This window comes from Camelus ferus, chromosome 33 (genome assembly GCF_009834535.1).
Source record: "Camelus ferus isolate YT-003-E chromosome 33, BCGSAC_Cfer_1.0, whole genome shotgun sequence".
Taxonomy (NCBI): Eukaryota; Metazoa; Chordata; class Mammalia; order Artiodactyla; family Camelidae; genus Camelus; species Camelus ferus.
Genome location: NC_045728.1, coordinates 11084214 through 11109039, shown reverse-complemented (window position 1 = coordinate 11109039; position 24826 = coordinate 11084214). Strand labels below are relative to the sequence as shown.

The 24826-nt window shown below is 54.7% G+C and overlaps 3 protein-coding genes and 1 long non-coding RNA gene across 4 annotated transcripts; 2 read left to right on the top strand and 2 right to left on the bottom strand.

Moving 5' to 3' along the window:
* Positions 1-27: 27 nt before the first annotated feature.
* Positions 28-7903, top strand: LOC116661183. The gene is made up of 2 exons (XR_004316979.1): positions 28-163; positions 7511-7903. It is a non-coding gene; the product is annotated as an uncharacterized LOC116661183 (long non-coding RNA).
* A 546-nt stretch (positions 7904-8449) lies between these two features.
* On the top strand, positions 8450-13922 carry RNF26 (ring finger protein 26). The gene has a single exon (XM_006175290.3). It carries the CDS (start codon positions 11720-11722, stop codon positions 13019-13021), a length of 1302 nt encoding a protein of 433 aa, XP_006175352.1. The 5' UTR covers positions 8450-11719; the 3' UTR covers positions 13022-13922.
* A 1684-nt stretch (positions 13923-15606) lies between these two features.
* Positions 15607-17591, bottom strand: C1QTNF5 (C1q and TNF related 5). Its single transcript, XM_032472595.1, has 3 exons — positions 17382-17591; positions 16832-17088; positions 15607-16514 (listed from the first exon to the last, which is right to left on the bottom strand). The coding sequence occupies exons 2-3, from the start codon at positions 17043-17045 to the stop codon at positions 15997-15999; spliced, it is 732 nt and encodes a 243-aa protein (XP_032328486.1). The 5' UTR covers positions 17046-17088; positions 17382-17591; the 3' UTR covers positions 15607-15996.
* A 685-nt stretch (positions 17592-18276) lies between these two features.
* On the bottom strand, positions 18277-22976 carry MFRP (membrane frizzled-related protein). Its single transcript, XM_032472597.1, has 12 exons — positions 22923-22976; positions 22696-22798; positions 22468-22581; positions 22192-22344; positions 21841-22054; positions 21286-21416; positions 21035-21160; positions 20732-20808; positions 20237-20385; positions 19327-19733; positions 18592-18719; positions 18277-18501 (listed from the first exon to the last, which is right to left on the bottom strand). The coding sequence occupies exons 1-12, from the start codon at positions 22974-22976 to the stop codon at positions 18277-18279; spliced, it is 1881 nt and encodes a 626-aa protein (XP_032328488.1).
* Between the last annotated feature and the right edge of the window lie 1850 nt (positions 22977-24826).

The following is a 24826-nucleotide window of genomic DNA, read 5'->3' as shown; positions in this document are numbered from 1 at the left end:
TCTCGCCGCCTCCTCCACCCCGCCGGACCCCTGCCACAGAGAAATCAGGCTTCCCAGAACGATTGCACCACTGCGGCTGCCGCCGGCCTGGCACTGCCCCCAAGCCTCGCAGTCCTGGCAGCTTTGAGGCAAGAACCCTGGGCGGGGGCCCACATACCCAGAGGTATCTGTATTGGGGAGTGGAGTTGGTGCTATATGGGCTGTCCCTTCAACCCCAACTCCTGAAAGCCCGTCTTTCACTGGAGGAAGGAAGAAGGGGCTGAATTCACTTTCTGCTTCCGCCCTCTTCACTCGTCGAGCCTAGCTTGGGACTCACTTTCCCTTCACCTGAATGAAGAAAAGAGGGAGAAGAAAGAGTTAATGGTTGCAAGGTCTCCAGCCTGACCCCAATACCTGTTACCAGTCCTGAAGGTTGAAAGGACCCCCTGCAGCAGGGCTCCGCCCCCCTCCACCACTCTGTCCCCCAAGCTCCCCTTTTGCTGGAGGCTCAGCAGCTAGGGGTGGGGGTTTGGAGGAGGAATCAGACAAGGTGAGGGGAAGCCTGCTCCCCCTTCTTCCCAAACCTTGGGTCTCTGGCCTCTTCTGGCTCTAGGGCATGAGATGGACTCTGGCCTCTAAGAGACTCCCAGCGCCCTGGCCCTGGGAAAGGGTCCATATCTGCTGGGACTCCTTCCCCAGGGAGGGTCAAATAGGCGCCTGGATTTGGGGTAGAATCCTGCCGCCTGGCAGGACAGCCTTGCTGCTGGTTGGGGGAGGAGCAGAGTGAGGCAGCAAATGCCAGAGATGGGCAGGTGACTTGAGAGGATGCTCTGGGATGGCGTTTTGATGACGCAGAGATGACTCTCGAACCACAGCAGCCTCATCTTTCAGAACCTTGCTAACCCTCTCCTCCGTCTCCATTAGTGTCCAGCCAGAGGCCATGGCAAGCCGGCCAGGCCAGGGGACCTGGAGCCTGGAGAGAGAGAGCAAGAGAAGGACGGTGCCTCCCCATCCCCCAAAGTGAATGTATGGACTGGCCTAGGTCCCAGAGTGGAGTAGATGAGTTTGTCTGCAGGGGCAGGAGTGGGAATGGCTAAAGGAGGCTGTTTGCCCTGGCAAGCCCAGAGCTGGGCATGGCGCTTCGCTTCCCCGCCCCCACCCCCCTCCCTTCACTTAACACCATTAACTAATCATTCTCCTCTCTCCGGCCTGAAAACAAAGCCAGCTAACCACCAAGGACAATCAGTTCGGAATTCTTCCGCCCTGAGGAGAGTGAAGCCAGGTGCGGGTGGGGGAGCTGCCTCTGCAGTGAAGGGGAAATGAGGTTAGAGCCCAGGGTGACATCCCTTCCCTGCATTTCCCTACCAAGTGAGCACAAAGACTGTCCTTTAAGGAAGCCAGTAGGCTGGGGTGATCTGGGCTGCCAGGGGATGAGCACTAGAGGTCAGGGGGCAGACAACTCTGGGATGGCCTTGAGGGTGGCACTTTGGGATTCCAAACCCAAAAGAGGTCAGAACCTTAGAAAGGATTCAGAGGGGCCTGGAGACAGAAGAAAGGTGAGTGCAGGCAGCACAGGATGAAGGAGCAGAAGGTGGAGGGTGTCAGAAGAGCTTCATTCAGTAGTTGCAGGAAAGAAAGGAGTCAGGAGAAGAACATCCAGCAGAGGATGGAGACTCAGTGGGAGGGAGATCGAGGAGGCCACGATGGGACTTCCACTAGCAGAGACTCTTGGACCTAGACTGGGTCACAGGTAGCCTTGCCCAGATGCTGGCCAAGATCAGGAGAGGCCCCGGGCCAGAGTCCTAATTCCTTGCCTCATTTCTCTCCAGAAGGAAAAGGTAGGAAGGCTGCCTTCCTCTACCCCCGTGGCAGATCCAGGCTACTGAGATATGAGAGGACCCTGTGTGGAATGCCCTGGCATAGGTCTGACCATGGGTAGAGGAACTGAGGCTGGATGAGGTGGTGGCCGTGGTCTGGGTCCCTCAGCTCCAGGGACTCCAGGCTGAGTGGGGCTTTCATTTCACTATACGAAGTGGAGAAGAGTGGGGTCCCACCACAGTGAAGTTGGAGGCAAAAAGACAAGAATGGGCCTGCCTGCTGGGGCTTGCTGGGGTGAGACTCAAACCTAGGAGTCCTCTCTCTCTCTCTCTCTAGTGAGTACAGTGGCTTCCCAGCCACCCCTCTGGTGGAGGGGCCTCAATCTGGAGGATGTGAGAAGGGCGGGCTGGGTGGAGGAAGGAAGTTGATAAAGACGTTTGCAGCTGCAGGGAAAAGGAGCTGCAGGTGGAGGGGGTGGCTGAGAAATCTTGGCAATGACGGAGGCTGGGGAACCCCCTGGCCTGGCCGAAAAATAGTATCTGAGTCTTTGGAGGGGAGGTAGGAGAATTGTCCAAGAGTGGGGGTGTATGTTGGGAGGAGACTGCTGAGAGAGTGAAAAGCAGGGTAGGAGGAGGGTAGGGGGCAGTTTCTGCTGAGGCCATCATCATCCATCGGCCAGGAAACCGGATAGTGGGGGGCTGGGTGGAAGATGCTGGGGAAGATGTTGAATTGGGGGAAGCAACCCCTATCCTGGCCGGACGCAGCCTCACCCAGGTCCTTCACACCTGACCCAGAGCAGGAAGAAGGAGGTGCAGCCAGGACTGAGGTGTGCCCCAGGAACTCCATGGAAGAGGGTGACTTGAGACTGATGGGAGGGGCTATTTTTAAACTTGGAAAAGCCGTGAGTGAGTTCATCTCCACCCTGAGTGCTGGAGGAGGCAAAGGACCCATTGTACAGGGGTCCAGAGAAGGGGAGGGGGATGGGAGGCAGTGGCACAATGGCGAGGATTATGTCGCAGCAGGCAGGGGAGAGGAGAGTGGGGGAGGGGGCGTCTTCGTCACAGCTGGCCTACTGAACTCTGGGGTCGAGCCAGGCTGGAGCTTGGACAGGGGGTTTTCCACTCTCATAAAGCCCCCTGTTGGGGAACTGAGGTCTCTAGCATCCGGTGGCCGGCTCATCCTGGGGAGGGGGCTGCGGGTGGGATTCCCGCCTCCTGGCTTTCCCAGGGACTGCAGGGTCTGTTCCCAGGCTCCCAGCATTCCAGCGACTCCCCGGGGAGCTGCTGGCCTCTCCTCTCAGCCCCTTCACTAGCAGGCAGTGGAGGGAGAGAAGGAGAAAGAGGATGTGGCTATGTAGGGATTCTTCTTGGGTACTAGGGACCCTTAAGCTAGAGGGAGGGGCAGTGGGTGGGGTACATGGAGGGGGCTCACAACCCTCCCATCCTAATCCCCAGCCTTGTGGGGCCATCACTTAGACCCGAGACTGTCTGTCCTGTCTGCTCCGACCCCAGGGGCCTCTCCACCTAGGCAGCCCTCCACCACCCAGGGTCTGGGCCCAGGGGATCCCGTGGTGACGTCCCAGGAGCCGCTGCTCCCCTCCTCTTGCCCCGCAGAGACCGCGGGGAGGCGGGGCATTCGGCCGCGCTCGCACCAACCCAAATATTACCATAAATGCTCAAGCGACTGCGGGGCCAGGGAGGGGCTTAGGCAGGGGACCCTGGGGCTCTCCGGAAGCCCCGAATCCGGTCTCCAGGCCTTTCCCAGCGCGGGCTGGTAGAGGTGATTCAGTCTTCGCTCTGGGAAGGTGGGGGTGGGGGAGTGGGGCGCAGAGTTGTGGGTGGGGGTGGGGAACGGTGTTGGGGAGAGCGCCAGGCCGCATGGGGACTGCCTCCTGGGTGCGCAGTGACCTCTGATCCAGGAGAGAGTAGGAGCCTCCAGGCAGGATTTCAGCATCAGGACAAGGATGGGGGTTCCGGGTCGCTCTTTAACCTCGCTGGACCCACTTCTGTCAGCTGGAGTAATGGGACCTCTAGCTCCCAATACTGGGTCTCTGCTCTCTGGTCTCTGAGGGGCTATTTAACCTCTGCCCACTTCCTCCTCCCGCCCTCAGTTTGGAGTGTGGAGCAAGTGGGGGCTGGGGGAAGGCCCAGGGCAGGATGCTGGGAGCCTACACCTCTCCTCCTCAGGGAAGTTCACATCCGCTCCCCAAAATACCACCATCCGGGAGGAGGAATGTCCCCAGAGAGCTGTTTGAATGTGACTTTGAGCCGTCCCTGAGGGAAGGCCAGCTAGTCTACCAGAAAGGGAGGCGTCTATGGAAAGCCTAGGGACCCGAGGCTCCACTGCGTCTCTGAAGGGATTCCTCTCCTCCCTGAAGGCCATTTTGGCCTTTCATTTCGTTTTTCCTTCCACACACAGCTTTGAACAACACAGGAGGGGAGCCTGGTTCCAATGCACCGTGGCGGACCTGTGATCCCCAGTTAGTCCCCACACTGATCTTCGAGGGGTAGACAGGTGGGAGCGAGGAGGGGAGGCTAGCTGGGATCCTGAGCCCCGCCTCCCTGACCCAATCCCCAGGGCCGGGGCTTCAAGAAAACTTGAAAAAAAGGAGAGAGAACACATGGTTTGGAATCAGAGAAAAGCCCCAGACTAGGTCAGACTGGGGCTGTGCTCTCCCTGCTGCCTTCCCCATTGTGTCCCAGTCACACTGGAAAGTGCTGGTTCAACTTTGATCTCAAACACTCAGCTGTAAACTCCATGAAGGAATTGGTGGCTCTGAGACAGCCCTGCCACTTAATTAGCTAATCTTGGGCAAGTGGCCAAACCAGTGACTGACTGTTCAGAGGGGACATGGCAGTGCTCAGAATGAGCGAAGAAGCATGATATTTAATATTTGCACAGTGCTTTACAACTCAGCCCATCACTTAGGGTCATTTTCATCACTAATGTTTATCCTGATCTTTGCAACAACAACAAAAAATGAGGAAACTGAAGCACAGAATGTTACATAACCTAAAGTCACACAGCCTGTGAGTAATGGAGCTACATTTATTTTTACTGTGGTAAAATACACATAACATAAAACTCACCCTTTTAACCATTTTGAGTATATAGTTTTCAGTGGCATTAAATACTGTTACAGTTTTATCCAGCCATCACCACTGTCTAGTTCTAGAACTTTTTGATCACCCCAAGATACTAAAATTTGAACCAAGGTTGATCTAACTCCAAAACTTACAGCTGAATTAATTTCACATCCTAGAAGTGATAGCAGTGGATTGAATACCACCGAATTATGTGATATAAACAGGAAATGCAACAGGGATTCAGAAGATGGAGCATCTATGGGAACTACACTAGCCTGCACTAGGCAGGAAAGCCTTTCTGGAAGTGTGAGGGTTTCAATGAAAAGTCAGGTTAGATAGGGGAAGAGTGAGGATGGACCATTCCAGGCAGGGCAAGTGGCACAAACAATGAGACTGCAGGAAAGGGCACACACAGTGACAACTGCTTTTTCTGTATAGAAAGAGTCTCAGTGTAGCCATCTGGCTAGAAGATCGGGCTGAGGGGGAGGCTGGGTGACATGATTGCTATTAGCATAGCAAGCCCACTGCTTTCACTTTCATTCTATGTTTATTTGGAGTGTCTTGAGAGCTTTAGCCACTGCTACCATGTGTTGGCACTGCCCTTCTGCAAACAGCTGATACTAAATAAAGTGTTACAAGGCTAAGTAGAAATTCCACGAGGTAGAGGTTACATCCATGTGAGATCTTGGGCAAATGAGATGGAATTAGGTCATGGGAGAGGAACTTGGATCTTCAGATAGAGTAGGCAATGGGGAGCCACTGCAGGTTCTTGAGCAATGGCAAAATGTGGTGAAATTGGGATTGAGGTTTATGAGGGTTTCTCTACTTCTTCTTTGCCTGTGAGCGCCCCCTGGTGCCCCTAGTTTGAATTGTTCTCTGATCTTATGGAACAGGTGGGAGGATGTGGGAACTGAGAAGCAGGGTTATCAGTTTAAGCCAGACTTGGGGCTTCATTTCAGTTCATCCTGAGTGATGACAGCACTGCAGTACAAGTAGAGGTGACATGTGGACAGAGAGGGTTTGCTTTGAAGGAAAGTGGCATTGTGGTGGCTCCCTTCTCTGTCTCATAACTGAACTAGGATATTGTGTGTCATGTAGTAAGCTAGGGGCGGGGGTTGAGATGATAACTAAGACAAGGTCCACGTATTTGAAAAGCTTGTACTCAAGTGAGAGGGACAGTCAAGTACAGAGTTAGAATACAATGTACCAAGTACTAGGGTGCAAACATGCAGGTGAAACAGTTACTTAAATCAGCCTGAGGTAGCCAAAGGAGGCTTCCCGGAAGACCTGACACTTAGCTTCACTGTGAGGGATAATGGTGGGTAACTAGGAAAATGGGGTGTGGCAGCCTGCTCTGTGTGGGAGATAGCTAGCGTTGGTTAGTATCCTGCAAGGGAGGAATGAGTTTAGCGAGGGATAAAGCCAGATTACAGAGGATTTGTAAACCTTGGTAAATTATCTAGCACAGCAGGGTGTGTATAAATAGTTTTGAGCAGGGATGATCCACCAATCTGTTTAGATCCATTGGAATTCAAGCCCAGAGGGACAGAGCCAAAGGTCCCACTTTCAAGGGTCTCAATTCCCCTCTCAGGTCTGTCCTCTCTCTTGGGTGACTGAGGTTGGGAACATCCAGTCCCTTCTGGAGAGGCTGCTGCTGCCCCTGGGGTGTGGCCTTCCTTTAACTTTCAATAAGCCTATCCATCTGATCATACACGCTCCACACTAGAATGAAAGATAAGGGTAAGAGGGACCTCTTCCTTATGTCACCTACTGTGACAGAGATCCTCTTGGCAGCCTCTTCAGCTTCACACATCCAGCTTGAGGTGGGACACAATACCTTTGAGTCCCCTATAAACAATTCTTGAATACTAGTATTACTAGTATTAAGCCATAGTTCATCTCAAGTGTCTGTGGGCAGTACAAATTTAAGAGTAATTCCATTTCCCACTTGAGACCATGATTTATTCTTTATTTGAAAATCTTCTGTTGTTTTGCTTAACTCCAATTTCTTTTAGTATCATGTTCAAATTAAATTTACTTGTTTTAACAGCATTTAGCCAGCCTTCTCATCATGTGTCCAAGAGTGGTTGTAAAGTCAAATGTGATGTGTGTTTCCCCAAGATGAAGCATCTTGGGGCATACCCAGCAAATATTGCATATAATCCTTTTCTTGTTCCAAAAAATGCCATCACCCTCAGCACAGTTGAGGTCAGATCTAGTAACAAGTTCAAGTATGCCACCCGGGGCACGTGGCACAAACATGCTTTTGGATTTTTAGTTAAAAACTTGATTTTGTTCACCTTTATTTTTACTAACCATGTCAGTCCCATTACCATGAACTTGGCCTCAACGATCTTTAAATCAATGCCTAAAATTGTAAGTTGCTTTTTTTCAGTTCTTCCCTTAAGTCAAAACAGGACTAAAACCAATTAAATACACACACACATTTCATCTAGATGCACATATAGACACATTTTTAAAAATATGAATTAATATTACAAATGTTCCTCAGCCAATACTGCAAATACAACATTAATTTCTGAGTACTTCTGGAACCACAAATTGGAAGAGGCAAAAAAGCAAGAGGATTTGACTAGTTAATTAATGTATTTCTTTTCTTCCCTAAGTGCTTCAATGGCTCAAATCCTCCCCTGCACAAACCACAGATCTTTGTGGGATTTGGACACAGTCACTTCATATTTCCAGAACATGGATCAGGAGATGTGAAGTGCTTCTCCGGGTCTGAGCAGTGTTATTACCAGAGCTGATGTGTAGGGTTATGGATTCTCCTGTACCAGAGCCAAGCCCTGGATCCTGACTGATGGAGGAAAACATTTTTGGTATGTTGTGATTTGTGGGGCCTCGGGTGGTACTGGGAGGGAACAAGGAGGAGGGGACGGGATGAAAACAAGCCTTCTATGAATGTACCTTTTATATGGTTTTGACTTGGGAATCCTGTAAATGATTTGCAGAATTCAAAAGCAAAATTAAATCAAAAGGGGGAAAATCCAACTTGAAAACCAAGGCAGTAATATGGATTTTACTGAATGCTTGATAGGGAGACAAAGGGAGGGTTATAGTACACATAGCAACACACACACACACACACACACACAACTCCTGAGTTAGACATTCTTTCATTGTTTTACCCCATCTCTTAATCATCAAGCCTGAACAACCTCTAAAACCCTCTTCTGTTGTCCTAGCTAACATCTCTCACCTAGCAACACAAGTGCCCTGCACTGAGCACAGCAGAAACCAGCTGTTGTCCCAGCAGGCCCCTTGGGGGCAGATGCCTGAGAGTTTGAGATCACACCACTGCATCTTCATGATAAAATTCTGCAAGGATAGCACCTCCAGGCATTAACTTTTCTCCAGATCTGGTTTATTTTCTTCTCAAGCACTGCGAAATAAAGTCAGTTGGTGTTGGTTCTCTTCACCAACACTCTCCAATCTTCCTTCTCCAAAATCTGAATAGAGGAGGACCCCTGCTTTGGCAACAGCAATTTTGAACCAGCTCTTATCTGAAACACAGTCCTGGAGGAGAAAGAAACATTACCAAGTCATTAGAGATACTGCTTGGGTCCAAATCAAACCATAACATTCATGATCACCACAATGGGAGTGTTTACAACCTCTCAGCACCAGGAATTGCCTTGGCTTCTCCAAGGAGAGTGATGGGAAGAGCATCTGAGCACTTCTTTTTCATTGAGGTCACGTGGTAGTTTCAGCCATTATATTTCTAGCTTAAGAATGGAGAGCATTTTGTAGTAATTTATTTGTCACAAGAATTTTGCCCACAGGTAACCTCTGCCTGCCCACAGCTGGAATGCCTGCTGAATCAAAGGTTGTGGCTTTTTAAAGCTGGCTTTGGCTAAATATGTCTCAGATCACTCAAAGGGGAGGCCTTGGTCCCAAACTAATGGAAATATTGGGTCAGAGGATCCTGCCAACTCCAAGGTCTTTCCTGGTGTGGAAAGCTGGCTGGTTAATTACACACAGTGCAGGCCCAGCAAATATGCTGAGTTTGATTTTGGACACGTTGAGTTTGGAGCACCAGTGGGATATCCAGGTGCTGTCCATGGCCAGGAAAGCAGTTGGAACCTGAACTTTGAAAGAGAGATTCAGGCTGAAGACATAGATTTGGAAATCATGATGCAGAGGTGAGAGTCGGTCCTGGTGGAGACAGAAGGAATACAGGAGAGGGTAATGTCCAGGGGCCAAGGGTGGAGGAAGTGGCCACTGGTGTCAAGAGCTGCAGGAAGATAGGTTAAGAACATTTATCCTTGTTCACTGGACAAGTAAGATTTCTGAAGAGGACAGGTTATGGGTAATGGGATCAAGAATCTTGAAGAGGAGGCGGGTATGTCCTCCAAGAGTTGAAACTGGGGTAAATGCACAGTGGGACAACAAAAACAACCAGCAACAATAACCACAGTGGACTGTGATCTGGGCAGGAGATTAAACAAATCTTTATATTATTCTCCTTTGTTTAGAGAGGTTATTAGCTTTTTGTGGCTAGAGCTTAGAGGGGGTTGGGGACAGAACCAGACTGTTTTGTAAACTCAAATAACAATGGAAAGTTGGAGTCTGATGACTAGAGAAAGGGAGAGGGGAAATCTCAGTAGGAACAGGAAGAGAAAGGGAAAACATGTCTCAGAAAATACATTAAGTCGAAGTCTGACAGATGTGAGTGAGAAAGGCTGGGGGAAAACCAGTAGGGTTTGAGAAATGGCAGTCCGTGCCCTGCACTATAGTGTAACCCCTACTGGGAGCCCCCTATCGGAGTAAAGGTGTGCACATACCTCAGCTTTGTATCAGTGGTGCGGTGGTGCTTTGGGGAATGAAGGATTCAGGCAGTGTTCAGGGTGGGGTGAATGGGGACAGACACTTTCAGGAATCCAGGCCAGAGTGGAGATCAAGAATTCAAGGTGCCAACTAAAAATTGTCACAAGCCATTGTAGTCACTGACCTTCCACACACCCTGACAGGCATTCAGGATGGAGATCAGGAATAAAGCACTGTGTGCTCTGGGAAAAACTGGTAGAACAGGCCTTCAGATAGTTACATATTTTCAGAAGAAGATTTTATGAGCCCAATTTCTTGCATCTTCTCAAATGCAGAAAAGCACTAAAATCATTAACAGAGACATCTGCTCCTTGTGACTAGCAGCAACCTTCTTGTGACCAGCAGCAATCTTCTGCCGAAATATGTGCTTGATTGCATGTATCCTCCTTCACCAAAATCACATATATATTGACCACCCCCCTTCTATCTTTGGAGCAGTTCCTCAGAGCTACCTGAAAGGCTGTCTTCCCAGCTAAAGTCTTCATTTTGCCCCCAAATAGAACTGACAACTCTCATATTGTTCTTTTTTCTTTTTCCTGCCAACGAATGCAAGTAGGAAACTAAAGCAATGGTGGCCAGGGGAAGGATAAGACCCCCAAGTATCCTTGGCCTTCATAGAGAACACCAGGCTTCTCAATATATTTGGGATTAATATCTTATGTATTTTGAATATTATTTGAGTATTAAAGGCTACATTTTTGAGGAGCCTACTAAAGCCACCCAGGTGTAGATATCTAACTAGAGTGTTCAAGTAGACAAATGAATAGGGCCTGGGCTGGGAGGGTGAGCTGTTTCCATACTGTGACCTCATTTTCTCACCGACAGTGAGGTAATCTGCTAAGGATGCTCAAACGTCCTGAGAAAATCTTGAATAGAGCTTGAGGAAACTGTTTGGAAATAGCAGCTTGGGAATCCTCTGTCACAATCTGTTTCCCCTTATGAATTGCTTGTGAGCAGGCACAACTTAAATATTTTTTATATCCCCAACGCATTTGTAGAGGCTCAGTAAACTATAGAGTAATGAATGAATGGAAGAAGACGAGGGAGCAAGTCTGAGGCTGCCCAGACGGTGCAGTCCCAGAACCCAGGTCAGAGACAGTGACCTGCCAACCTGCACCTGAAAAGATCAAGCCCCGAGGCCAAGAGAAAAAGCAGCCCCGGTATTAGCCCAGTCCAAAAGCCTGCTCCTTTAGGAGGCGGGGCTGGGGGGCGTATTCTGCCTCTGCCCATCAACTGGCCAATCCCCGCCTCAAGGGGGCGGGGATTTTAAGCTGTTCCCGCCCCTCCCTTTGTAAAGTACTAAGTAGTTTGGGCGCCGTTCAAACGGACCAGTGAGTGCTCGACATTGCCTGTGGTTGGACCTCACCGATTGGCCAGAGTTCTTCGTCCCTCCCTCCATGTCACGCCTCTTGCCCCTCCCTTTCGCGCACAAGATGGCGGCGCCCAGCGAAGTAGAGGCCGCGCCGGGGGTTTGCTGAGGCTCGCTCCCTTCCCCACTGCCCCTTTGGGCGCAAATCGCCGCGAGCGCAGAGGACGGGGGCCGGGCGGGGACAGGGGCACCTGCGTAGCTGGACTGCGAGCCTGCGCCCAGCCTGCGCCACCCCCACCCGGCCCCGGCCTGGCCCGATCCCTTCCGTTCCCGGTCTCCTGGGTCTGACTCGTTGCCCGGCCGTGGTACGTCACCACCAGGCCTTCAAAGCTGAGGTTTCTCTTCCAGCCCGGGATCACCTCCACTTTGGAAATGTTTGGCCTCTTTCCTCCCAAACAGCCCGCCTTCAAAACCGGGACTCCTGGACCGGCACCTGGCTCCCTTTCCCTCACCTGAGACTCCACTTCCTTCCAACCCACTTCCTCAGATTCTCCCTGGATTGGAGCCTGCTCACTTCTCTTCCAAATTAATTCCTGAACTCCCCAAATATTGACAGTTCTGAGACCCCCCCTCAACTGGGAGCCAGACTTCCTTTTGGATTAACCTCCATAGCACTATCATGGAAGCTGTGTATTTGGTAGTGAATGGGGTGGGCCTGTTGCTGGATGTGCTGACCTTGGTGTTGGACCTCAACTTCCTGCTGGTGTCCTCCCTCCTGGCTTCCCTGGCCTGGCTCCTGGCCTTCATCTACAACCTGCCACACACGGTACTGACTAGTCTTCTGCACTTGGGCCGCGGAGTCTTGTTTTCACTGCTGGCCTTGATTGAAGCCGTGGTCCGGTTCACCTTTGGGGGCTTGCAGGCCTTGTGTACCATACTATACAGCTGCTATTCTGGTCTGGAGAGCTTAAAGCTCCTGGGGCACCTGGCCTCTCATGGGGCGCTTAGGAGCCGGGAGATCCTGCACCGGGGCGTCCTCAATATGGTCTCCAATGGCCATGCTTTGCTGCGGCAGGCCTGTGACATCTGTGCCATTACCATGAGCCTAGTGGCCTATGTGATCAATAGCCTGGTCAACATCTGCCTTATTGGCACTCAGAACCTCTTCTCCCTGGTGCTGGCCCTATGGGATGCAGTGATGGGGCCGCTGTGGAGAATGACGGATGTGGTGGCTGCCTTCCTAGCCCACATTTCCAGCAGTGCTGTGGCCATGTCCATTCTCCTTTGGACCCCCTGCCAGCTAGTACTGGAGCTCCTGGCCTCAGCTGCCCACCTCCTGGCCAGCTTTGTGCTTGTCAATCTCACTGGCCTAGCGCTGCTGGCTTGTGTGCTGGCACTGACGGTGATTGTGTTGCACCCGGACCTCACCCTGAGGCTGGCCACCCGGGTGCTCAGTCAGCTCCACGCCCGGCCATCCTACCACCGACTCAGAGAGGATGTTGTACGGCTGTCTCGTCTAGCACTGGGCCTGGAGGCCTGGCGCCACATCTGGAGCCGAAGCCTGCAGCTGGCGAGCTGGCCAAACCGGGGAGGGGCACCTGGGGCCCCCCAGGGTGGCCCTAGGAGGGTGCCCTCAGCCAGGACCTGGCGACAGGACACTTTTCCTGAAGCAGGGCCCAGATCAGAGGCAGAAGAGGAGGCAGTCAGGATGGCCAGGGTGACAGCTGCCCGAGGCCGGGAGAGGCTCAATGTGGAGGAGCCTGTAGCTGGGCAAGACCCATGGAAGTTGCTGAAGGAGCAAGAGGAGCGGAAGAAGTGCGTCATCTGCCAGGACCAGAGCAAGACGGTGCTGCTTCTGCCTTGTCGGCACCTGTGCCTGTGCCAGGCCTGCACCGAAATCCTAATGCGCCACCCTGTCTACCACCGCAACTGCCCACTCTGTCGCCGGGGCATTCTGCAGACCCTCAACGTCTACCTCTGAAGGCTCCCTCCCTGTCTGCCCACCCCTCCACGCTCCACGCAGCCACCTGCGCGAGGACAGCATTAACACCCGATCTCTGGGTCCCAGACTGAATCCCCTCCTGCCCTCTGCCGAACCTGAAGCCATACATCCAGGTCACTGAGATGGGAAACCCTGGAAGACTGTGACTTGGATGGGGGCAGGGTAACAGCTTTTCCTTACCTGGCGGGTCCCCGTGATGCTGAGTGTGGTGAGTGTGTCTCACCACTCAGTGTGAGACTCTGGACTCCCCTTCAGCTTGCCAGGGCCTAGCCAGATGCAAGTGTCTGGGGCTCCTCTTCTCTGCTTTTGGTGTTTCTGTTGGGGATTTGTAGGTTCTCTCCCTACTCCCTCCTCACTTCCTCCCCAGCTTCTGCAGCCATACGTATCAGTGTCATTTGCGTGTTTTGGCAACCCTAAGGCCTTGGAATGATCTTGAACGTTTGCTTCTAGCTGGAGCCGCTGTGCCCTGGCAGGCTTTGGGGGGTAGTATCTTAGGTGCCCTTAAAGCTACCACTTGTAGCTGTCATGATCTTATGAGGCCCCCTCCCAACCTGATCCAACAGCTGGGATCAAGAGTTAACCCCCGGGGATGTGTGTGTGTGTTTGCACCTGGCTTTGGGACCATGTACCCTCTGGCACCCCAGCACCACTGGGAGCCTCAGGAGGGATAGCAGATTTCTACTCATATCCCCTTCACTCCGCACATCACAGAGAAAAGTGGTGTTCTACTTCTGTTAGTCTCTCCTTGGCACTGGGGAAGGCAGACTGCACATTGCACTAGGGTCCAAAAACAGAAGAGGCCAGGGTGTAGGGGCGTGCAGCTTCCTAAGGGGTCTGTCTGGCCCAGGTTCCAGGGAATAAAGTCCTGTTACAGCTCTGAGGGCCTCTGTGCATCCTTACAAGGGTGAGCAGTTGGTCAGGGGAACTGATGCGACTGCAGTGTCTTCCAGTCCTGCTGGAGTCACAGGTGTGGTCGGTGGGGGACCTGGTGGGGGAAGAGATAGGATAGGGTGGGGGTGCTGTGCATTGGGGAGAGCCCATGCCAAGAGTGGCTGGATTCGCTTTCACACCCCTCCAGTTTGTGCCCTCATGTGCACGGCTTTTGGAAAAACTCGTTTCTGTTTTGCCAGAACTAAGCCTAGTAGAGAAGAGGGTGAACCTTCTCCCCCTGTAGTCAGCCCCCGAGCTTTTCCTCTGGTGCCACTCATCCCAGGAGGAAACTTGGGGTTCCTGCTGCCTGAAGTCAAGTCTCCCCTCAGATCCCTGGAGGAGTTAGTGCTTGTCTTTGTGTCTCTTGGCGTGGAGGGATGCTGTGGGAGGCTGGAGTATGGCTGTGGGACCTCCTGGTGGATGGCTGAAGCCCAGGACAGCTGAGGCCTATCTCTAGCTCACTTACCTGGCCCACTCCCCATCAGTCACATCCACCCTCACGTGACCAGCAAAAGAGCGGGGGTTGGGGAGATACACCATCCCATAATTGTATGTTAAATCTAGGAGCATATGCCAAGGACAGCCTTCTGGAAGGAAGAGTAAGAGAGAAAGGGGTAGGCCAGGAAGAAACTCTGAGGAGAGGCACCTCCACTTTCTCTCCACTTTCTCTCGGGTTGAGAGCCTGCGCTGATTGTGGAGCTGGCAAGCCCCGATTTGGTTTGTTAGTCATTGGGTTGGGGGTGGAGCAGGCGCTGGCTGCTGCAGGTCAGAGGAGGGTAGTCTTGAAGGGGCTTTGTGGCTAGCCTCAGACTTCGAGGCGAGGCCCAGCTCAGTGGGGAAGCGTTCCGCACATCAACCTTGGAGTTGGGAGGCCCGAGGAAGGGCTTTTGTTCCCCTTCCCCCAACCCTGGAGAAGCTGCTGATCAAGGGGAGGCTTGGCTCCTTCCAGTCTCTGTTTAATGTGAGGATAAACATTTTATGAGGGAAGATAAACTTCCTGAGCTGGGAGCAAAGGACCATTTTTTTCCTCCACCCCCATCTGGAATCCTATTGGCAGACCTCTACCCTTCCTCCCCCTAAGCAGGCTGGTAGTGCAGGCTACTTAGGGTCGTTGCTGCATTCCGGGGCTGGGGCGCCCCCTTGTGGCCACCGCGGAAATACTGTATCTTGACACCCAAGGACACTCTGCTCCCCTGGCATGAGGGACAGAGAAACAGCTCTCCAGTCATCTAGGGACAGGCAAGCAGCCAGAACAGTCATGAATGAAAATACCAGGCTCTTTTTTGTCGGTCAGGGCAGGAGGGTGTGTGGTGAAGTTCCATCCAATTCATATGAGATCTTTGAGTTAGAAAAATGTGCTGCTTCCTCTGGGTGGCCAGAGCCCCACACCAGGGCACTCCTCGGCAGGGCACTCCTGTTCACAACCTACATAGCTTAGGTGTCAGCTCTGTAAAGTAACCTCTCCTTCACCTGAACCTGCTCCCTGTATCTCCTGCCCCATAGCTTCATCCAGCCTAAGAGACCTCCCTTCTGCCTAAGTGCCCTTTCCCTCCTCCCTCTTCCCCTTTCCTCCCATCCTCGGAATCAGGGCATCCCCACCATTAAAGAGGAAAAGCTGAAGCCAATAGGAGGGCTTTTTTTTTTTAATTAAAGATTTATTGAATAATCTCTGAGAAAAGGGCCCAGGAGCAGGAGGGATAAGAGAGGACTCAAAGAAGCAGAGGACCAGGAAACAATACCCCACCTTGGGGTCCTGGGTCAGAGCAACTGGAGGGACCCACACCTGCCAGCACAGCGCTCTCCTTTGGTCTAGGGCAGAAATCCAGCCACTGCCCCACGCTGCCAGCCCTGATCTCAGCCTCTGTCCTCATTCCCTGTCGGCAGCAGAATGGAGAAGCCCCACCCCACCTCCGCAGTCATTCACAACATTCCAGGGGGGCCAGCCCTCCCGGATTATGTGGCCATCAATGTCACACTCTCTTCTCCTAGGAGTGAGAGAGCATGCGCTCATTTTCCAGTGGGTATCAAGCGAAGACAGGGGAGTTGTGCCAGTCAGAATACACTAGAAATCCAGAGAAGGTGCTGTCTGTCTTGATGCTGGCATATATGCCAATATAATCACCCACTCCCACCTGTACCCACACCTGGTCCTCAGGCTCCAACCTCACCATGGCGCCCCCGGAGAGCGAGGCTGGCTTGGGCCACCCCCCAAAGAACTGGAAGAAAGAGGCAATGGACTCGCCATTCTTGACCAGATCGAACTGCAGGCTAGCCCGGTACACGGTGGCGTGGACGGCGAAGTAGTAGACTCCAGGCACCTGGCAGGTGAATTTGCCGGTGGTGGCGTCGTAATGTCCCTGCTCGTTCACCAGTACTCGGTCGAAGGGTAGGGGCGCGTCCGACGGCGGGGGCACCCGGCTTTCGGAGCGCTTGGCGCTGAAGGCGGAGCGCGGAGGCACCGAGCACTCGCCCGCAGGCCCGGTCGCCCCCATGGGGCCCGCCTCTCCTCTTGGCCCGGGCTCCCCACGAGGCCCCGGGAGGCCTGCGGGGGTGGAAAGTGAGCGGTTAGGGTGAGCCCGCCGCGGTCCTCCTTCATCCTCCCTCGGTTTCTCAGCCCACCCTTCCGGCCAGGGCCCCCTCCCTGCTTCCTGCAGGGCTTGGGGGCAGATCTGAGGGTCCCAGGGGTTCTGGCTCCTGTCGCTGAGTCACTCTCTCCTCTCCCGGCTCCCGGAGCCGACGGGGTCGGGCGGGGACAGGAGCGGCGCCCCCTGGCGGGAGCCTGGAGCCGCAGGGAGCGGGAGCAGGGCCGCGCTAGCTCGGACGTCCGTCCCCACGGATCGCCGCGGAGGCGCCTCTTACCCGGCCTCCCGCCCTCTCCTTTCTCTCCCGGAGGCCCAGGCGCGCCGTCTCGGCCGTCGCGGCCGTCGCGGCCGGGCAGGCCCTGGCTGCCGTGGTGGCCCGGCGTGCCGGGAAGGCCGGGGTGCCCCGGGCACAGGCTGGGGATCTTGTTGTCGTCCAGCGGGGGAGAGCCGGCCGCCAGGCCCAGGAGCAGCAGGGCGAGGAGCGGCCTCATGGCGCTGGCACGCGGAGCCCGGACGCCGGGTGCCTCTGGTCGTCTGTGGGCCGGGCAGGACAAGAGTCGGGACCCAGAATCCTGGGACCTGCCTCGCTTCCCGCCCCGGCGCTGCCGGCTAGGTCTCCACCCCACTGCCCTGCCCCTGACTGAGGCTGAGCGGCCGCGGGGGAACGAAGAAGGGGGTGCCCCCTAGACCCGGGAACCCTGAGAGCCCAGCGCAGAGGAACGGGGAGGCCGGCCCTCCCTCCCCCCCAACCCAGGCTGGCGCCCAGTCTTTCCCACAGCCCCTCCCCCTCCCTCTTTCCCCGCCCCTCCCCCCTCGGCCAGACTCACCCTTTCTCCTGGCTCTGAGGGGCTGCTCGCTTCTCTCTGGCCTCCTTCGGGACGCTTGCCACTCTGGACCCTCTGCTTGACCCCTGCTGCCTTCCCTGCGCTTCTCTCCCGCCCGGCGCCCCTTGCCCTCGGCGTCCCCCTGATCCTGGTTCTTTCCTTGCCGGCTTCTCTCTGCTCCTCCCAGACTCCAAGAGGAAACCAGTTGTTCAGGGGCCAAGAGCCCGGGCTGGGAAATAGCAGGGAAATAACTCGTGGTGTCGGCCGGCAGCCGGCCAAAGTTTGAGGGAGAAAGGAGGGAGAGAGAGATTTGAGCCGGGCACAGAGAGGCAGAACCGTGAGAGACATGCTTAGGGCATCTACAGCTCCAAGGAGCTAAAAGGACGGATGGTATCTTGACAGAGACCGAGGACAACGCTGTAGTTCAGGAGAAATAGCTGAGAACTGAGGGTGGAGAGTTCTAGATGCAGTAGACAACTAGATCCCTGGGGCTTAGAACAGGGCCTGCCACACGAGTAGGCACTTAGTACATTTTTGTTGAGTAGATGAGAAAGAAGGTGGGTGGTAGAGAACCTTAAAAAAGAAATGGAGATGGGGAAGGCAGAAAATAGGAAATCAGGGTCAGAGGCTTGGGTGAGAAGCAGTCCAGATTGTCAGTGGTACTGCGTGGAGTCAGGCCAGCTGTTTGCAACAGCTGGGGCAAGTAAAGGGATAGGGAAAAATCCGGGAGGGTGGGAGGGTCCGATTAGCCCCATTGAGGACTTCTCTTTCCCTCCCTGGGAGGACCCAGAGGGGATGGGCAGAGTCCTACGCTGGCCCCCTTCCTTTGCTTCCCCTGCCTGCCTGCCCTGATGGGCAAAGGAGGCTGGGCAGCAGAGGGCAGGGGCCCGCTTAAGAGTCAGGGCTGAGCACAAGCCTCCAGGCCAGCTGCCTCAGGCAGCCTGTTGCAGTTGAAGGGCCAGGGGGTGCCCAGTAGTGCCAGGCCAGACTGGCACTGGCGTTCTGCCTCCTGGCAGACAGAGCGGCAAGGGGGAAGGACACTGCCTAGCGGGGTGCAGTGGGGCACAAGCAGCCCGCAAAGGAGCCTCCGGAAATTCTGGTAGCAGGGCAGACTGGTCAGGCTCTGTGGAAGGAGGAGATCAGCCCTCAGGCATCCCACACTGCAGGCTCCCTCCCCTTCCTGGGGGTCCCTCCTTAACTTTGCCTGGCGCACCTTGTAACCTCTGAGGACCTCCACCACCTCCTCCTGGGTGGCCATGCCCACCCAGATGTTAGGGAAGGCCGTGGTATTGTAGCTCAGACCGATGCACATCTCCACCTGGACAGGCTCACAGGCCAACTCTGCAGGGGTGGGAGGGGAGTGTCACTGGGGGAACAGTCACTGGTTGTGTGACCTGGGACAAGTCACCTAATTGCTCTGTATGGGTCAGATGGGAGTGTCTGTGAGAATCAAAGGAGATAAATGGAAAGATGCTTTACACGTATCGAGGATTCCTGTTCTCCTCGAGAGCCTGCTCTAAGTAACATTTGCCAGCCCCGGGCATCATGCAGACACCTCTTTGATCTTGGGGGGGGCACCAGCACTGGCAGGACCACTGGGCATCCGGAAGAAACTCCCCTGCTCTCACCCACGTCAGTTGAGGTGGGCCCTGGAGACAAGGCTTTCTGTGTGACAAAGCTGGACTCGTTCTTGAAGCCCCAACCATCGACTCCCAGATTCCCATTTCCCTTGGGGATGTCATTAAGTACCATTGCCACCACCAGGTGGGGGTCCCTCTGGGATTTGGTGAAGTGGTCCGGAGTCTGGATAGGGGGCCCCCACCCCCAGCAGAGAGGATCGGGACGGGTGTTATGAAGTGTGCCAGCAGGGTTGCTATGGATGGGCACCCAGCCTGCCCAGGCCTGCCAGCTGCTGCCCGCGGAGCCTCACCTGGGGCAGGCTTCTCACCTAGGGGTGGGAACAGGGGGCTGCTGCAGTTGTTATCACTGCTCTCTGCGCAGTCTCTCCACATGCCACACATCCACTGCAGACTCTTACACCCTTCGTCCCCGCAGGAGAACTCTCTGGGTCCACAGGGGTCTGCGGGCACAGGGGGCATAGCAGTGCCCAGGGACATGCCTGTACCCCCACTGCCTTCACGGTGCCCTGACCAGGGTCCAGAGCCCTTTCCAGTTCTCCTGGAGGTGCCTCTACGGCCCAGACCCCTTGCCCAGGGCCACCTACTCTCTGTGGCATTGAGGGCCCGGTAGGTGGCTGAGAACCCGCCGCTGCTGATGCCATGATCTGTCCTAAAAAGCACGGCCAGCTGGTGGTGCGAGGAGATGAGGTGGGGGGGTGGCTCTGCCCCACAGAACCTGCCCAAAGCAGATAGCAGTCCTTTGGGTGACCGAGGGGCCCCTTGGCTGCCCGAGTGTACACAAGGCCTCCCGCAGGCCTCCATGGAGCTGGGTGCTCTGGGCGATGCCAGAGGGGATGGGAGGCATGCTTGCTGACTCATGGGACTTAGGGTCTAGTGAGGAAGACACACATATTCAGTAGACAAAGTACTAAACAAACTGCTTGAACCTGAGCCACTTCAAGCTGGGGAAAATCAGCGCAGGTTCTGGGGGAAGTGGAAATTGACCTGGGTTGGGGAGAGGCCAGGGAAGGGCCTTCCGGAAAAGGCGATGTAAGGGATACAGGTACATAGGTGAGGAAGGACAAGCCTTTTCTAGGGTCACAGTGAGGAGACCTCCAGGTTGGAGCAGAAAAAGACAAGGAAACTAGAGCATGATTGGGCTAATTTGTAGGAAGCCTTGACTGCAGGCCATGGAGGATGGAGTTTGTCCTCGGCTCCTCCCACTGGCTCTGCCGATACCTGCCCAGGAGGCTGAGAGCCCCTGACTTGCTGGTCTCATACACCTCCACGTAGTCAAACTTGCATTCATCCTGAGCTTCCAGGCTGAAGTTGTGGAACAGCAGTTCCAGGCCATGTCCAGTGGGCACCGAAATATGCCAGGTGCAAAGCTGGGGGAGGGCACAGACGAAGTAATTTATGGATTCCTCCTTCTGTCCCAATCTGGGCACCCAGGCTGAGCTCCAGATGGGCTTCCCCACCTGCTACAGGCTGGGTAGGGAGTGGGTGGGCTCTGCCCACACTGCTCTCATCATTGAAAGACCATTTAACTTGCCTGGTCTCAGAGATAATCTGGGTCCCTAGTAAGCACTTAATAATGTTTCCTTCCTGCCTACTTGATCTCTGACCTTCCCAGGTACAAGGCAGTATCTGCTCTGCTGTTCTCAATCATGCTAACCGGAAGCTCAGGTGTGCCCGCGTGTGCCACACCACCCTCTCCGTGGAGTGCTGGCTTACCTGTTGGTGACGGTACTGCTGCAGGTAGCTGGGAGCAGAGAAAGTGCCCTGGAGCCCAGTCAGATTCCCCCCACACCCTGGAGAGAGGAAGAGGGGTTCATGGATTTGCCAGGGTCTGTGCCTTGGCCCATTAGGGCCAGCAGTGCTGGCAGAGGAGTTTTGGCCATGACCGTGGGGACACAAGTTCTGGGCCAGAAGAATGACCAGGCAGCTTTGGTGCTGAGCCAGGCTTGGGGAGGCCAGCCTAAATCTGGATCAGAGGCCTGAAGACAGTACCCGCCCTGAGGCTGGCGGGGCCCGTACCCGAGAACTTGGCACTGCAGTTGGTCTCATCACTGCCATCAGCGCAGTTGGCAAAACCATCGCACACTGAGTCAGGTAGCAGGCAGACGAGCTGGTCACAGGGGAACTCGTCGTGGGCACAGCTCCCTGGGGGTGGGCATCTGGATTCAGAACCCCAAGTCTCTACCCCTTTCGCCGGTGCTGGGAATGGCTGAAGGGGAGGGAAGTGGGAGTTTGATGGGTAGCTGGGGACACGGTGGGAAATTACTCACCATACCCGGGGGCCACAGCCTGGTACCAGGCATGGAAGCCAGATCCTTCCACGCTGCTATCAGAGACGAAGGCCACCCGGAGGTGGCTGGCATTGGTGTTGAGTGTGGGGGGAGGCACCCTCCCACACACTCTGCAAGAAGCCAGGTTGGGGGTGATGGAGGCTCAGAGCTCAGGCCCAGCCAGAGTAGAGCCTGCCTGGGCCATGCGGTCCTCCCTCCTCAAGCCCCAAGCTGGTGACAATGTGTCAAATAGGTTCCTTTCGTTTCCAGCGGAGCTCTGACCTTCTTGGCACCTGCACATCCATCCTTGAAGCATTTATTCATGGAAATTACAGGTGGGAGCTCCAATTTACAGATTTGGAAACTGAGGTCAGAGAGGGGAAGTCACCTTCCCAAGATCATATAGCAAGATAGTGGCAGAGCTGGGCCCAGAGGTCACATGTCTCTGTTTCTTCCCAGTCAAACCTTTCCCACCACATCTCCGTGGTTCTGCTCTCCAGACAGCGGTTCAGGGCAGGGTGAGGGGTGGAATCTCCTGGGGGCAGAGGGACCCACCTGAGGAGAGGGCCTTCAGGCTCAGGGGATATTTCCAAGCGATCAAAAAGACAAGAGGCCACACTCTCCATGCTGAGAGCTTCAATCTTGAGCTGTATTGCATGGTCTGTGGCCACCTGGATATGCCACACGCAGTGGGTGTTGGGTGGGTAAGGGTCTGGGTAGTTGGGGCTGCTGAAGAAGCCCCTTGGGCCAGGAAGGAGGCCCCCACAGGCTGCAGAGATGGAGGTTAGAGTTTAGAGGTCAAAAGGAAAGAGATCCTTTTTTTCCCAAGGTCCCTTTTCCTGGCCCACCCCATCCCCTCCTGCCATCATGGGAACTTTTCCAGGAAGATCTGCCCTTAGCACTCACTGGACTGGGGCTTGGGGCTCACGCCTGACTCCTGTGGCCCTTTAGGGGTCCCAGTTGCTTGAAAGATGGTAGTGGGGGTGGTGCCAGTGGTGGCAAGGCCTCGGGAAGGCAGTGGATGATAGGAGGCCCCGGTTGGGGGTGTTGCCTGCAATTCTGGAGGCAGGAGATGGGGGAGTGGGAATCAGAGGAGATGGATCTTTTTTGGGGGGGATGGGTAGCATAGCTCTTGGAGTCACATTCCAAAGCCCTTCTTCCAAGCAGGCCTTGGGTACTTACGGGCCAAGATGATGGCCACCAGCAGCCCGAGCAGCAGGAGCAGCAGGCCAGCCAGCAGGAGGACACACAGCCAGGAGAAGTGGCAGTCTGGCTGCAGCCCTCGGGGACGCCGACCTGTGGGCAGGGGTGGTGGGGTTTTGAGCGCCCTTTCCCTTGGGCATCTCTCACACAGCCCTTGGCTCCTGGGCCTTTCTGTCCAGCCCCCAGGTCACCCTCTCAGATGGTTACCGTGCCAGGGAGCTCGGATGCTGCAGTTGGCGGCCTCCTGGAAGGCAGGTGGAGGGCAAGGAGGCCCTGATTCAGGCTCGAAAGCAGGATTGCAGAACTCAGTCTGAAGGGAGAGACTTGAGGGCTGAGGGCTGGTGGCCACATTGCCTGGTAGGTGTGTTCACTGGGCCCTGCCAGCCCCAGGCAGGCAGCTGGGTCTTGTGGGAGTGGTCCTGTGTGACCCTTACCTTGCTCAGCTCTGCCGCCTCCACACAGAGGATGATATCTGAACAGTCCTTCATGGCTCTAGGCTCTGCATGACTTCCTGGAGTCCCTGCGATAGCCCAAGACCCCAAAAGGCCCGCCAGCTGCCCCCAGGCCCCCGATCGAAGGGGCAGTCTCTGCTGTCTGAGGGTGCGGGCTGCCAGGCTGGACCAGCTCTCCTGCTGCCCTCGGCAGACTGGCTCAGGCTACTGGCTATTCCGTCTCTGTGTGGGGGAGGGGACAGCAGCCAGAAGGAATTCGCAGCAGCGTGAAATGGTCCCTTAATCCAACTCAGCTGAGGATGCAGAGGTTGTGCCCCTGGCACAGGACAGCGGTCCTTAAAGGCACAGGCCGCCAACACCTCGCTGGGGAAGCTAGGTGCTCTGTGAAAGGTGTGACTGGGGAGCTAGCCACCCCTGTCCTAACCTCACTGGGGTGTTGAGTGAGCATCTGAGGGATGCTGGAGGGAAGAGGGACAGTGGGGCCGTTTTGCAGTCACGAGGGAGCCTTAGAAGCTGGATGTTAGGGTTTGGCAGCTTCAAGGCCTATGAGTCCTAAGGGCCCTGGACAAAACTGCTGCCCACCACGACTTCCCATCTGGGTGATGGGAAGACTGGGTCTTTGGAAGTTTCCCTAAAGCACCTGAGTGACCGGGTCAAGGAGGTAAGCCTTTACGGGCAGAACATGGTGTGTTTGTGCTGATGTGAGTCAGGGAGCTTGAGGGACTGGCTGCCTCTCCCTGGGCCCCCTCAGCCTGCAGGAGAAAGGGCAGAGGAGGAGACAGTGCCTAAGGCCTTGGACAGGTCGGTCAGGGTGGGCCCTTCAATGGGTTGTGGAGTCCGGCATCTGCTGCTGCAGGATAGAAAACCTGCGCTCTGCCTCTCTCTCCATGAGTGAATTTCTCTTGGAAAATCCCAGCCTGGTATAGCTGTACTCACGGAGAAAGGAAAGAGATTGTTAATCTGCTTTGTGTTAGCTGTGCTCAGCCTGAGAGCTGGGGAGGCAGCATGATATTTCTGGCTACCATTTATAGGATGTCTGTTAGGTATTAGGCCCTGGGTCCTATGGGCAGTTTCTCCCCTTTCATCACTCTGTGAGGTAGCACAACCCTTTACAAATGATGGCCTAAGGCTCTGAGAGGTAAAGTAACTTCCCTGAGGTCACACAGCTGGTAAGATACAGAGACAAGAGTTGGACCCAGGACTGGGTAAATTCAAAGCATGTGTTTTCTATGGCCCACCTCTTTCACCCCACACTGGCCTGAGGCTGGCTGGTGACAGAGGGGAGCTAAGTGAAGAGCCCAGTGGGGAGAGAAGAAACAAAGGAAACAGATCTGTGATCCTGAGGCAGCTCCTCTCACACTCAGGAGATCCCCCCGCACCCGGTTCCTCTCCATTCCCTGCCTGGAGGGCCCTGGGCTGCTTTTGTCCAGAGAACAAGCCTTTCCTTGGACCTGGGATGTGGACTGCTTTTAGAGGGTTTGAGAGGTTGAAAGTATTTCTATAATAACACTGAGACCATATTGTCCTTTTCCCCTTTTATTCATGAGTGCACAGCATGGTTTCCAGAGGCCATGTGATGTCATAGGGAAGAACAAACCTGACTCCATATTGGATCTGTTTCTTCTGCTTTAACCTTTGTATTCTATTGCTTCTGCTATAAGTTAATCACCTAAGGGATGTTGCCTATAAACTTAAATTATACGTAATGGCCCATCTCTGGGAACCCTGCCTCCCAGGTAATGAGCATTAAGCTAAAATACCTTTGTTTAGCTTACAGGAAACATCCTGACCAGGCCCACCCGTGAATGAGGGCAGGCAGGAAGAAATTAACACATCCCCTTGGGAGGCTGCGGGAACCAGGAAATGTTTGACTTTACTCCCTCCCC